At 44.6% G+C, this 14,279-nt stretch overlaps 1 protein-coding gene across 1 annotated transcript in view; it reads left to right on the top strand.

The window, feature by feature from the left end:
• The window catches only part of TLN2 (talin 2), a 401,255-nt gene that overhangs the window by 298,156 nt on the left and 88,820 nt on the right, over window positions 1–14,279 (top strand). Inside the window, exons 30-34 of the mRNA XM_054565330.1 lie at window positions 2,962–3,170; window positions 4,276–4,395; window positions 5,442–5,639; window positions 6,698–6,837; window positions 13,568–13,661. Of these exons, the coding sequence (XP_054421305.1) occupies window positions 2,962–3,170; window positions 4,276–4,395; window positions 5,442–5,639; window positions 6,698–6,837; window positions 13,568–13,661 (761 nt within the window). The remainder of the gene's footprint in view (window positions 1–2,961; window positions 3,171–4,275; window positions 4,396–5,441; window positions 5,640–6,697; window positions 6,838–13,567; window positions 13,662–14,279) is intronic.

The raw sequence follows: 14,279 nt of genomic DNA, 5'->3' as shown, positions 1-14,279 counted from the left end.
GGTGTGTGGGATATTCAGATGTTGCAATAGCCACCACAGGGCTGGACTGTAATGCAAAGGTGCCTTTGTTTGGCCAGTGCGGTATTCAAAATACATTTCTCCTCAGCTGAATACAATTACACTGACAGAAGGCTTTTCACATCCTTTGGTACAGACTAAAGTCCGTCCTACTTTGTTTCAACCTTGTGAGTTTGCCATGGGGTCTAATGTGGTCTACACACAATCTACATGAATTCTGGTCAAGAATAACTGCAAAGAATTCCACTATATTTCAATATCACTGATGTGGCTTCTGAAGACTCTGTTACTGGATATAATTTAAGGTCCAGAAGGCAAGAATACTGGGAAAGTGATTTGTGTCTTCAAAGGATTGTGGTTTTGAAACAGTGGTCTGCTTTAGTATTTGCCGCCAGCAGCTCTGGCATCGCCATGTGCACCTGACTGTGGGAACAATTTCACTTGGAAGGCGGTGTTTGCCTGGGGACCTGACTCTGATGATGCTCAGCCACGCACAGTCTTAGATGTTCACTGGGCTTCCCAGCTTCCGCTGACCTTGTTCTCTCCTTTTGATGGGGTGGCTTCCTTTTTCTGGGAAACCTGATCCCTCCAAAGAGGACCCTTGATGTGCTCTGAGATTTCATAGCGAGTCTGGCAGAAAACACATGGATGGACAAGCTTCAGCTTTTGGAACTCAGTTCTTCTGGTTTCTGCCTTTTTAAAAAATTTTCTGAGTCTATAAAAGGTTTTTCGGTAAATGATTCTTGCATAAACATGACTTTCCTTATTGCGTATGATAAATGTTTTATCCTTCCAAAGTCATACACAACTCAAATAGAAATGGGTTTAAGGGTTCATATGATAAATAGGAGGCAAAAGAGAGGTCTAAAAATCACAGGCTACAACTTTCAAAAGTTAGAGCTGTGATCTCAGCCTTTCCTAAAATGTGTGGGAAACTGAGACCCACAGGAAAAAGGCAAGAGTCTAGGCCCCCCCTGCTAATGAGCAGCAGAGCCAGAGCTGGATGGGGCCTTAACTGCATCTGCTGCGCTTCTGAGCAAGAGCATCCTGCGGCCCTGTGCTGTTAGCGTCACCAAAAAATGGAACAACTGTTTCACTCAGCTTGTTTCCCTCCCTCATCTTAGCTTTATAATCTTCTTGTTTTCTCTTCTGGGCTTCTCCTCTGCCACAGAAACACATGGTTTAAAATCTTCAATCCCGCATGCTGCACTTGGAAGTGCCACATGAGAAGTAGTAGACAGGCAGTCTTGTAATTTGCCATGATTATGCTGTAGAGTTTTGTCCCAGCTGTGTGGCTTACTAAATATTTACAAAGTAGCAAGTCTGCAACACTGCAAAGTTGTCTTCTTTTATGGATCTGGGGCCTTTGGCACTCTTTATTGTATTACGGGGCCTCATCCTCAGTAAGAAGAGGACCACCTGCTGCGCCTGAGTCGACCATCCAGCTGAAGCCTTTAGAAAAGAGTCACCTCAAAGTTTAGTGAGAGAGGGAAATTGATTTGTCCATTTTTCATGCAGACGTTGTATGTTTTAGGAAGATCCTTCATAGTTCTCTATCCCAAAGAGCACTGTGCATTGAGTCTGACCCAGAAGTTAGAGAACCTCAGATCTGGCTCTGGTGCTGCCTCTAAAGGCGTTTGTGGGCAGGCACTGGGCCTCATCCGTGAAACGGTTCAGTGAGTTGAGTTGTAAGGCCAGTTGTTCTGCAGTTGTCAGGATGCTCAGATTGCTCTGTTACATGCTCTGGCATTTCCAGTCTGCATCCTCTTCTTGAGTGTGCCCAGTACTAGGTGCCAAGTAGAAAGAAGGCTCATGCTCATGCTACAGGAGGGGGCACTAGAGTTTCTAAGGACCAGTTTATACTCATAGTGTATCACCAAATCCCCTCATCTTTACAAGCGGATATAAAGATGAACAGACACGTCGTAAAAGATATCCCAATGGCCATTAAGTGAAAAAAGACTCAATGTCATTACTCACTAAGGGATATAAAAATTAAACCTCGGTGAGATGCACCTGCACACCCGCCAGAATGGCTCAAATAAAAAATCTGACAATAGCAAGTTTGGGCTAGGATGCTGAGCAACTGGAACTCTCATACATTGCTGATGGAGTGCATAAAGGTAAAACCATTCTGAAAAAAGCTTTGTAGTACCTCTAAAGCTAAGTACATGTTTACTCTATGACCCAGCAATTATGCTCCTACATTCATATTTAAAAGAAGTGATTTTATATGTCAACATAAATGCATGTACAAGAACTTTCTTGGTAGCTTTATTTATAATAGCCCAAACCGAAAACAATCCAAATGTCCAACAGAAGGATGGATAAACAAATGCTGATGTAGTCACATAATGGGATACTACACATTAAGACAAAGAAATGAACTGCTATTGATAACAATATGGGAGAATCTCATCAGAGGATATCGACTGGGGAAGGGCACAAGCGATGGAAATGTTCTACGTCTCCATCTACATGACAGGTATATGTGGGTGTTCACATGTAAAAATTCACTGAGCTTTCCACAGAGTCTTGTTCACCTATTGTAGATAAGTTTATGCCCCCATAAAAACAATTGAGAAGTGAGTTTAATGACTGATTCACCTGCGTATGATCCCATCCACTTGGCGTTTTAGGTCTAGGGACAGGTAGAGCAGTGGGAGGGAGGAAAACCAGAGGGATCTGTTACAGCATCCCTCTCACGTTGTATCTAGCATGGCATTTGTTATAACATCTCTCTCACATTGGCTCAGAGCCAGTGGTGTGGGCGACTTCTTTGAGAAGCACAGCAATTCAAATTTTATGATAAATAATATGGAGCTCAGCCCTGCTGGACATTGTCAGAATGTTCTCTTCTTTCTAGGAGGCTGTGGTCTAGAGATTTTACTTCCAGGTATGACTTTAGATGGACTCTAACAACCTTATCACTTTTATCCACAGGGGTGGCTGCTAGAGAGACAGCCCAAGCTCTGAAAACACTGGCCCAGGCTGCCCGTGGAGTGGCTGCATCGACGAGCGACCCCGCAGCTGCGCATGCCATGCTAGATTCTGCCCGCGATGTGATGGAGGGCTCGGCCATGCTCATCCAAGAAGCCAAGCAGGCCCTGATCGCACCTGGAGATGCGGAGAGTCAGCAGAGACTAGCCCAGGTGAGGCCGGAAATGGAACTGTGGCCATCGGTTGTAGGGACATGTTGGCAGGCTCCCTCCCGGACACTTTTCTTCTGGTGTGACCATTTCTGTTCAGTGGGTGTCTTCAGGACCTTCCAAAGTGCCATCGCAGCGCTGGCCATACATACATAATACCTACTTTTATAAGTCTTGCCTAGTAGCCCACATAATATGTCAACAGAGTACAGGGGACTTTGTTGAAATCTGTCCTTGGAACTTTAGGAGCCAGGGCACAACCTGTGTGTTTTGGGCCTACGCATGCTTAAGTATAGCCCTCATCCCAGCCTGGGAGATAAAGTAGATATATTTGGCCCAGCCACTCAGAGTTTTAAACTCTGACTCTCTATTGCCTCTTAGGATGAGTCTTCAACTACCTAATGAAACTAGTTGGCTAGAGGCCATCTCAGCAAAGTTCTAGACAGGGAGCTAGGAAGGAGATGCTTTAGATTAAAGGAAATGACATAACCCACTTCCCATGACCTTGCCCTTTAACTGAGAATACCAATGAGTACACACAGGGAGCCCTCACACTTACTTGAAAGGCATCCTGGGGACACCTCCAGGTTCGTCTGGCAGTGCTCAAGAGTGTTCCGCCTGCCCTTGGGCAGTGAGGTTTGGGGGTGAAGGCCCAGAGGGTCACTGAGCAGAAATCAACCACGGGCCCAGCCAACTATGATCCAAAGAACTCAAGGCCTGCTTCCACCTCAGCGACTTCCACAGGGCTCTGTAACAAGGGAGCTGTTTCTATTTCTCTTGGTATTAGACATCTTTGCTTTAGAACCTGACATAATATTGGCAAGTGCTGAGTTTGAATCACAGAGTCACGACTTAGCCTGGCTTCAGGGGAAAGGCAGGGTGCATTCTATCAGTGTGTCAGACCCTTTGCCAAGACAGGATGTTAACTGCGGTGAGAGGCCCAGAGGAGGCGATCTGATAGTAAACAGTGTCAGGTAGATGCTGGCAGACAATTTCCCCATCTTTTCTCAGCTCTGCATACTGTCACTGCTCATTCCCAACACGTGTGCACAACTGTTTGCATGGAAAGCCACTTTCTTACGGAGCTTTTCTCCCTCCACATATTCAGGTGGCCAAAGCTGTTTCGCACTCGTTGAATAACTGCGTGAATTGCCTCCCCGGGCAGAAGGATGTGGACGTGGCCCTGAAGAGCATCGGGGAGTCCAGCAAGAAGCTGCTTGTGGACTCGGTGAGCAGTTGGGATGGGGAAGGGGACTTTGGGAACTGGGCTCATCTCAGGTGTGAGTGGAGTCTTCTCCCCCAGGGGCATGGATCTCTTGAGTGCCAGCCTCTCTTTTAGGAGTCCTGTTTTTCCTGCCAATCTGCCTTTTCTTTGTTTGGCTTTCTGATCGGAGTAGTTTCCAGGTGGAGTTTTTAAAGTTCATTTTTTTCTTTGAGCCCATGTTGCTGTTTGCTCTTGAGTCATGCCTATGAGACAGGAAAGGGGGGAGTATGTGATCATCTGACTTATCAGGGTATCTCCGACAGTGACCATCAGGCAATGGAGGGACACGTGTCCAAGACTCGTTGAAAGGGAGTATAGTCTGAGGGATTTCACCTGGGACCTGTTCCCTTCCCTGTTTTGTGAGCCCCCTTCGGGGCAGCTTCTGCCTGTTTATCTTTGTTTCTTCTCTGTCTGGTGCCTGGCACATGCCCTGTGCCAGCAATGCGTGGGGTGTGGCTGACAGTCTAGACCAACTCTCTGGAGCTTTTCCTATACAGTCACAGTTCTGCTAGTGACAGTTCTGTTCTGTAGAAAATCTATGTTATTAACAGAGACCGTTAATAAAAATTGTTGGCTATTAGTGTGGAAGGATAGGATTTGAACGTTAATAGCATCAGCCTTTTAATTCTAGAGAGCTAAGACCTTGAGAGCATCCATCTAAGACAGACAACATAGAGCTATGCTTCAGAAAGTGACTCTCCGAGTCAGGTGACTTAGGTGTGAATCCTGGCTGTGCCACTTTGGAGACTGTGGGCTCTACGGATAGTTGTGCTTACCATTTTTAGATCCACAGTGTCTAGCACTGAATAGGTGTTCAGTAAATTATAGTGAGTGAATGAATATATGTATGTTGATGGTCAAACTTAACATGAACTCAGACTACACAGAGCCTTTAGTCTTGATGACTTAGAAATGCATCCCTAGAGAATCTGTCTTCCTCCACAATACCTTCCTCCGTCTCTCTCATGCAAAGTAAACCTCTCGTGGGCTGTGCCTTTTGTTCCCCATAGTTACCTCCAAGCACGAAGCCGTTCCAGGAAGCCCAGAGTGAACTGAACCAAGCAGCAGCTGATCTGAACCAGTCTGCTGGGGAAGTGGTCCATGCTACCCGTGGCCAGAGTGGAGAGCTGGCTGCAGCCTCTGGAAAGTTCAGTGACGATTTTGATGAATTCCTCGATGCTGGCATTGAGATGGCGGGCCAAGCTCAGGTGAGTATGGAAGGGGCTGTCTGGAATTGACCCTCACCTCTACTCTGATGGACGGTCTGCCCTCAAGGCCAGTTAGGCAAATAGGAGTAGAATCTGTCCACAGGCTACCCTGTTGCATTCTCATTGCCGCTTAGGAAGCGCCATGACATCACAGGGAAGGCATTCCCCAAGATGCTATCAGCTTCTGTGTGAAGTGGTTCTTGGAGATAGATAACTTTTCCCACGGTCCTCCAGCAAAATCCATCGTTTTACTTACATTTTCTTGGAGGGAGGGTGGTAATGGAGCTGAGACTAGGATAGCTCTGCCTCCTGCTCTTCGAATGTGGTATTATAGGGTAAAAAAATCATGTTTCTGAGGTTCAGTGAGCCCATCTAAAGGGACTGTATCTGACACTGAGTCAAAGCATTAAAAATTACCCCCTTCAGATGAACAGATAAACTCCTTGTTTAGAACAAGGGAGCATGACTGGTCTGGCATCAGCTTGCAGAGCTGTTTATTCTTCAGCTCCAAAGAGCTCCCTAAAAGAGAGACCCAGAGTATTTCTTGCTCTGTTGTCTACAAGGGGTTGTTTCTCAGATGGCAAACCAGGTGAGAAATGTGTCCTCTCCTGTGTCAGGAACTTGGGATGCAGTCAGCTCTGAATATCAGCACATCGTTGGCCGTTTGTACCAGTCTGGGATGTATGAGCTGTCTGACAACTCCAGCATTGTTGAGCAAGATGCTGGGATTGTGGCCTATTTGTGGGCTGGTGCGCGTGCTCTCTCTCTTCCTCCCTCCCTCTCCATGTAAAGCCTCCACTTGTGAGATAGTGCAGCTCTTGGCTGACCCACTTGAGGATGGATTTCTGTCCTGCTTTGAGAATCCTGGTCTGGGTATCTGTCTGGGGAAGGGTAGACACCTGTCAGTATCCTAACGAGTTATGCCTCTTCAAACTAATTGGGCTTAATGAAATCCATGTAGATGACTTGATTCCATTTCAGGATGCTGCTCCTAGCTCTCTGAATGCTTCCTAGGAATGGAGAGTTCCTAATTACCCTGGTTCCTTTTGACCTTCCAGACCAAAGAAGACCAGATCCAGGTAATAGGCAACCTCAAGAACATCTCTATGGCATCCAGCAAGCTGTTGTTAGCTGCCAAGTCTCTCTCTGTAGATCCAGGAGCCCCCAATGCAAAAAATCTACTCGCTGCAGCTGCAAGGTAAGAATGCAACAAAATGCACTTTCGCATGTTGATAAACAATGTCGCTATTTGAAAGATATGCCTGACATCCTGCTGCTTTTGCTGAGCAAAGAATTGATGCTGTCTGTATGTTGTCAGAGGTGGAGTCAAGAGTGATGGAGGCTGGTGTGTTATTAAACGGGCTCATTTTCATGTGCTTTCCCCTCTCCAGATGTCTGTATTCCCTTCCAGACTTTTCACTTTGACCTGCTTAGACTTAAGACCCTCTGTGACTCATAAATATAGCTTAAGTAGATTTTTTAAATAGTGTTATATCTTTCAGATTAGGAAAATAATATATGCTTGTTAAAAATCAAACCAGAAAATACTGGCGAGTATAAAAAGAAAATGATACTCAACTAGCCATTCCTCATTTCTTGAGCACTTCACTCTCTGCCTGGCAGCGATGTTAATTCGATGGATGTAAACATGTTCCGTGTGCCTCATGCAGAATGATTCTTGTTTAGGATGAACAGGGTGGCGGTGGGAGTAAATTGTTCTTGGAAATATATTAAAACATGAGTCTGCGTTTGGATGATGTCATTGCCCTTCGTTCCTGTTGTTTTCACCCAAGGAAGCGGGTAATACAATAGAATTTCTGCCCCAGGGCCACTGTGGCAATGTAGTTCAATAGCTAGTGAGTGGGTGCTGGTGCACAGAGGAGCGACAGTGACAACCCAGGGACGTCTGCACGTTCCTTTTCCTGACCCGCGCGGGCGGGGTATTGTATGTTCCTGCGGTACTTGTAGCCATGTTTTCTTAACTCTCTACTCAGCATCCCTCTGTGCGCAGGAAAGCTGACAGCAGTCAGAGAATAAATGTAAAACAATTAGGATATAAAGCACAACTGGAAACATTTCAAAACCTGCGGATTACAGATTTTTAAAAAGCATAGCTTAAATTCTACCTTTTAAAACTTAGTTTTCTTTGTTTTCTCGTTTGGGTTTTTTGTTTGTTTGTTTGGTTGCTTATGTGTCTCTCTCTCCGGGGACCTCAATGGCTGCTTCTTCAGTTGTCCGAGTCAGGACCCCTGAATTCTAGTCCAGGCTTGAATGCTCGGCTAACGAGGTTACAGTGGTGAGGTCACTCAACCCGCCTAAACTTTCCCGTCTGCAAAATGGGGCTGTGCACTGCGCCCTCCTGAAGCTCTCTCCATTCTCAGTACATTAGTTATCATGAGACTAGGGTGAAAAACCTGTCTCTGGTCCCCTCGTGGCTTGCAGGGCTGTTTTTGAGGGGGTGGATTAGACATGTCAGGGAAGCTCCTCTGAAAACCCTTGAGTTTCTTCATTTATTCCAAAATATATATTTTAGCTTCAAACAACAGCTAGAGCCACTAGGAGACTGAAAAGTCTTGTGACATCTCCCCACTTGCATCTTGTGCTTCGTTTTGTGATGGTTCCAGCGGGTGTGTGCCCTCGGTGGGTGGGGCTGGGCGGGGGGACAGGGGGCTGGGGGTGATCTGTGCTGTGTTGAGCAGCTGTTTCTGATATAAAACCCTCCTGCGATTGATCATTTTTTCCTACAAACAGCCTTTGGATAAGGCATCTGACATTTCCAGGTATCTAAACTCAGATGGTTTTCATTATCTTCAGTTTTTTTTGCATCAGTTCAGAATTACAATTTCCAACTTAGAATGTGTTGCTCACTTTCCTAAACGGTGGGGAGATGGAGAGAGTAAGAATTGGCCTTTTGAAAGCCACATAAGGAAGGAAACAGACCCCGCAATGTCACTGGTTACAGGGCTCTGTGGGGATCTGAAGGCCCCCTGGTGGTGACACGGAGGAAAGGACCAGGAGACTTAACAGGTGAAAAAGCTTCCTTTGCCTCCACGCTGGCTTTCAGCCGTTGACAGGGAGTTTCCACACTGATGGTTTCATAGCCAAGTAAGCACTTAAAAATCATCATGTGAAATGATTGTCTTGGGGTGGAACTGTTGCAAGAAGATGCTGGCACATTCTTTCTGGCTTCTTGGCACATGTTGGCAAACTCGGCTCCCTGGGGAAGTTTCCCAGCAAAGCACCTGGCAGGTCAGGCGCGTCAGGCAGCCACCCCTTGGGAGGTAAAGCTCTCCCAGGTGGAGGTGCGTTCATTCTCATAGTTTATTTGCTCATTGCATAAATGTTTACCCCATGCCTCTGATATGGGAGAGAGCCGGACGCTGGGTGCACACTGTGAACAAGACGGGGGCGGCCCTGGTGGAGTTCGGGCAGGTGGCATGGACAAGAAGCATAAGGCATCTAGGCCTCACAGGAACGCTGCGCATAGTGCACCTGCAGGGGTCTGGTGACTGCTGCCCTCCTCTTCAGTCCCGCTGCCTTCTCCGTTCTTTCGATAGCCAATTCCTTCATAGGGACGTCCCCAACCAGAGATGCCACTGTGGGGACCCAGGCCTGGACCAACTCAGCCCTGCCCTGCCCCGCCCCTGTGTCAGCAGACTTGAATCCCTTGTTCTTGGTGGTCTCCATGATCCTTTCTGCTTTGGGGAAAGAGGTACTTCTGGAAAAGGAGAAGCTAGAGTATGTCTTTCTCCTCAGCTCTTTATTCTGCCTCTGAGCCCAGGTACATTTGAAGAACCTAGTCCCTTGGTATCTGACACGTGGCAGAGAGGAAGTCATTTTCTGTTGCGTGTCTGGCTTGTTCATATTCTTCCTGTGTAACGGGTGGGCCCCGGCTGTTTTCTGACCAGTTGGGTGGAGCTGGAGACCCTTTGTCAACTGTTCACCAGTGTGTTTCCTGACCAGGAGCTGTTCAGATGCTCCCAGGACTTAGTCAAGGAAATGGAAAACCAGTTTGCAGTTGCAAAAAGGAGGGCTTGCCCTTCCTCTGAGCCCTTCTCCCGAGCTGCTGCTCACACCACAGTCATCCTGGCCAGGACTCTGGTGCCGGACGGACTTCACAGCACAGCCGCCAGCGCGGGGCCCCTCCCAGGCTGGGTTTTCTTTCATTCACTTTCTGCTCCCCTGAGGGCATCCTAGGACCTTGCAGGTGTCCCCTCTTCCCTGTCTACCATCTGGTTTAAGGTTCCTGCTGAATAGGCTCCCTCCTGTATGCACGGACTGTGAGAAAGGATGACTGAGCATGGAGCCCTTTCAAGCTGTAAAAAAGAAAATGTAAACCGGACCTTTCATTTCTTGGTCTCCTCTAGAATCAGGCGCACACTCAGGCCCAACTCAAGTCCACGTGGAGCCTTTCCTTCCCTGCAGAGCCCATGGCCGTGGTCAAGGTCTTAGTTTTCTTTCATGCTCCTTGTGAGTCCTGTATGTGCCCGGCCTCTCCGAGGATCAGGATCCATCGCGTGCTGTCTCGGGTCATACCCCCTTCCCCCTCACCTTTGTGTCTTGGCTGTTCCTCCTCTTGCCTCTTCAACTAGATTGCAGGCGCCTTTCTGTCCTTGAGAGATGTAAACTGTTATTTTTAAATCCCTGAGCCTTCTGCACAGCAGGGCCCAGGAAATAATTACAGGTGGATTTCAGCTTGCTGTGTACGCCCTCCCTAAGCATCTCCTCTCTTGAGGAAGGGAAGTGTCTAATGTTGCTTTTTCCCTCCATGCCCCTTATTGGGTAATCTTATTTGTGCTTCATATATAATCAAAAGCACAAAGTGGTTGATTTTTTCCTCTCAGTCCTGGTCCAGTTGCATATCGAGCTAAAATATATCACCAGAGCTCCCAAACTTCAATTAAATCAATTCAGTATCTTGAAACACTGAAAGATTTGTAGGTTAGAAAGCCCCTTTTTAACCTCTGAGGTTGTAGATAACCAATTTTTTTTAAACTGGGACTGGCTAGATATACCTAGATAAAGAATAAAATACAAGAGAAATGCTATCTCTGGGTTGTGGAATTATGGTCATTTAACTTTTTTTGTATTTTTAAAAATAAAGTGTATAGCTTTGGTCATTTAAAAAAAATTGGGAAAAAATAACTACAGTTCAGGCCTTTTGGGATTTATATAGAACAGATGCTGCTAATCTTGCCATATTTTTATTGATAATATATTAAGTTGGTTGATTCATAATTTTTAATAGATTTACTGAAAGTTTTTAAAAATATAAATTCATTGTTAACATTTTAATATATTTTACAGTTATGGGCTCACACTGTTAAACTGTTTTATAAACTTTACTGTGTATCATGAATATTCTTTTATAGCATTAGAAATATGCAGAGTGGGGCAAAAGCAATATGTTTACAGTTGTTCATATGGAAACTAACACAATAACTAATAAATAATAATACAAGAATAAACTGTGTGTTTCGTGTACTCACAACTGCAAACCTACTTTTGCCCCACCCCCGTGCATTATGACTTTAATGAGCCCCCAGGATTCTGCGGTGGACTATACTTTTATTTCGTCAATCCTTTATCATGGTATATTTGTGTTGCCTCCAGTCTTTCGCTCTTGTAAATAATTGCTGTAGTTTGAAGCATTAAAATATTATTTTTCATTGTCAAATCTCTGTAACCACTTGCCTCTGGGCCACTTAGTTTCTTATTTGGCTATGTAACCCAGAGCCGAAGATGAGTGATGGGATAAATGATGCCTAAATAACGCTCCTTAGTCATGGGTCACTGTTACCCCAGCGACGCAGTCAGACTGCCGTGCTGTGCAGGCACTTCTGTGGGCTGTCTAAGCACACGCTGTAGTCTGCTGGGTTGATTTTGGGGTTTTTTTAGCCTCAAATTGTTCCGTGAAAAATTTTCACATCTACAAAATAGCACACAAGACTGGGACCTTGAACAGCGATACACTCTCAGAATTCACCACTGTAAAACCCTTAATTTTTGATGGAAAGATTTTCATATAAAAGCTAGGCTTTTTAAAAATGTAAATAAACAGGAAACACTGAAAGAAATAAGCCAAATGGAAATCTTGTGTGATGTTCTCCAAATGATCATGCCATCACAGTTCAGGACACCCTGCGCCTCCGTCCTGTTGGCGTGGCCTGCCTGACCACGGGGAGCGCGGTGCTGGGCTCTCTGAGGGACACTCCGGTGACTGCTTCATGGGTGCCCTCTGCAGGGCTCAAAATGGGCAACTGTCCTGCCAGCTCGGTGGTTTTTGCTTTGCTTTGCACCATGAAGGGCACAGGGCTTCCCAGTGACACCTTAATTAAGCCCTTTTCCCCAACTAAATGAATCTCTAGAGCCAGAATTGCAAAAAACTCTTTTGGGATTCTTTCTTGAGTTCAGGAATGTTTTTCGTCTTCCTGTCACCCTGGCTAAATTTTCAAATTCAGAGCGGTTTCTCCTCATCAAATAATGAAGCCGTTGTACATTAGCAACATCATTTCCATCTAATTTGATATTCTGTGGGAAGCTGCAAAGTCAATTTAACTAATAAAATGAGCTATCTTTTATATTAGGCAGTGTTAATGATTAACAGCAATATGTGCCCTGTTTTGTTTTTAAGTTGTCTGTTAGCCGCTCTGGTTAGTAACTATAAATAGATTTCAGGGCCCTGCCAGAAGTGTGGACCAGTTATGGCCCTGTAGAAAAGTGTTTATGAGTCAGACAGGCATGGATTTCAGTCTTGCGTCTGCTCCTTACTTGTAGCATTCGCTTAGGGAATTATCTCATCTCTTTGTTTTTTCATTTATAAAACACAAAGTATTCAATTTTAAGTTTTAATATAAAGCTATAGCAATCAAAGTGATATGGTATTGGCAAAGGGTTAGACACACAGACCAGTGGAATAGAATGAAGTCCAGAAGTAGACCTATACACATCTAGCCAATTGTCAACAAAATTGCAAAAGCAATTCTGTGGAGAAGGCGGGTAGCCTTCTAAACCAATGGTGCTGGAATAATTTGACTTCCAATCCTTAAAAAAAAATCTGAACTGCCTTTTAAGTTCTAAGGGGAAAAAAAAGTAAAATCAATCATACAAAAGTCTCTAATTAGTTCCTATTAATATTAACAAAGACAATAGTTATTTTAAAGAATAAATTTTGGGACCTGGCCAGATGGCTCAGTTGATTAGAGCATGAAAAGTTTATGGGTTTGATCCCCACTAGGGAACATACCTAGGTTGTGGGTTTCATCCCCTGTCAGAGTGCACACAAGAGGCAACCAGTTGATGTTTCTCTCTCACATCAATATTCCTTTCTCTCTCTCTCTTCCTTCCTCTCTCTCTAAAATCAATAAATATATCCTCAGGTGAGGATTTTTTTACAAAGGATAATTTTGGTAATTTTGGAATAGCTTCTTGGAACTAGTCAAATATGTAGAATTTAATGGAAAGTAGGGATTTAGAAGTTATAGACACCCATTACTATACGTCACTGTATCTAAAAATATACAAGATATTCCAAACTGTACAAAAGCTACCCAAAATAGCCTTGTTCTGATAATCTTATTCTTTATGGGCTGCTAATGAAGGATTTTGAAAACAGTGATCTCTTTGCTATTTGCAATATTGTTGTGAATTCTTTATTATGAATATATTATAAGGTAATCATATTTTTATTATTACCCTTTGAGGGTAAATGAAATTAATAATCAGAAGCAAGACAAGGATTCTCATTCTGTTTTCCCTGGGTGTGGTTTATTTTTGATTGTTTAGAGACTTGTAGAAGAGCTTGCCTGGGAACCCTAGGCTATGCAGTGAATTAGTTGTTATTTCTAGTGAATCCACAAAGCATTGTGGGGGAAATTATGGTTGATCTTTAAAAACAAACACTCCCCACTTTTTCTCTTCTGTCACAGAGCCGTGACAGAGAGCATCAACCAACTCATTACTCTGTGTACCCAACAAGCTCCTGGCCAGAAAGAGTGTGACAACGCCTTGCGGGAACTTGAGGTAGGTCGCTGGACAGGCTGCTGAGTATTGGGTCTGTCTGCCCTGTGTCTGTGGGGTCAGTTCCTCCTCCTCTGTTTTTGTCTTTTATCTTCCTGGGAGACTATCTGGGCAAGAGTTCCAATCCAAATGGGAAAGAACTGAAGAAAGATCAGTTTTGGTGGAATTAATCATCCCTACTTCCCCTTTTTCTACTAGGATAAGAGTTATTTTGTTGAAAGATTCTTTATCTCAAACAGAAAGAGGTCTATGGTATTGGGTGTAGGCTGAAGATGGAGGACCTCTATCCCAGCAGTTTGGGAGAAATTATTCTAAGGCATTTGGAGAAGCTTGGATAGATGTGCTTTCTGAGTAAAAATGACTTCCCCACATATTTTATTTTGTAACAGGTAGGGGGCACATACAAGGAGACCCAAATGTGCCACTCATTACCATATGATCAATGTGCCTGTGGGGTCCCTAGTGGCCCAGAACACAGTGTGGGCTTTTTCCCAGTTATATTCATACTTATGATTTATTGCTATTTTAAAATTCATTTATGCCTATAGAATATATGTGGATAAACATAAAATCAGTGTGCCTACTTTTATGTAGAGCAGTCTTAACCCATACAAGTTTACG

This window comes from Pteronotus mesoamericanus, unplaced genomic scaffold (assembly GCF_021234165.1).
Source record: "Pteronotus mesoamericanus isolate MK-2021 breed Mesoamerican mustached bat unplaced genomic scaffold, CSHL_Meso_final contig_164, whole genome shotgun sequence".
NCBI lineage: Eukaryota > Metazoa > Chordata > Mammalia > Chiroptera > Mormoopidae > Pteronotus > Pteronotus mesoamericanus.
The sequence above is the reverse complement of the archived record's forward strand: the minus strand, read 5'-3'. Positions and strand labels throughout refer to the sequence as shown.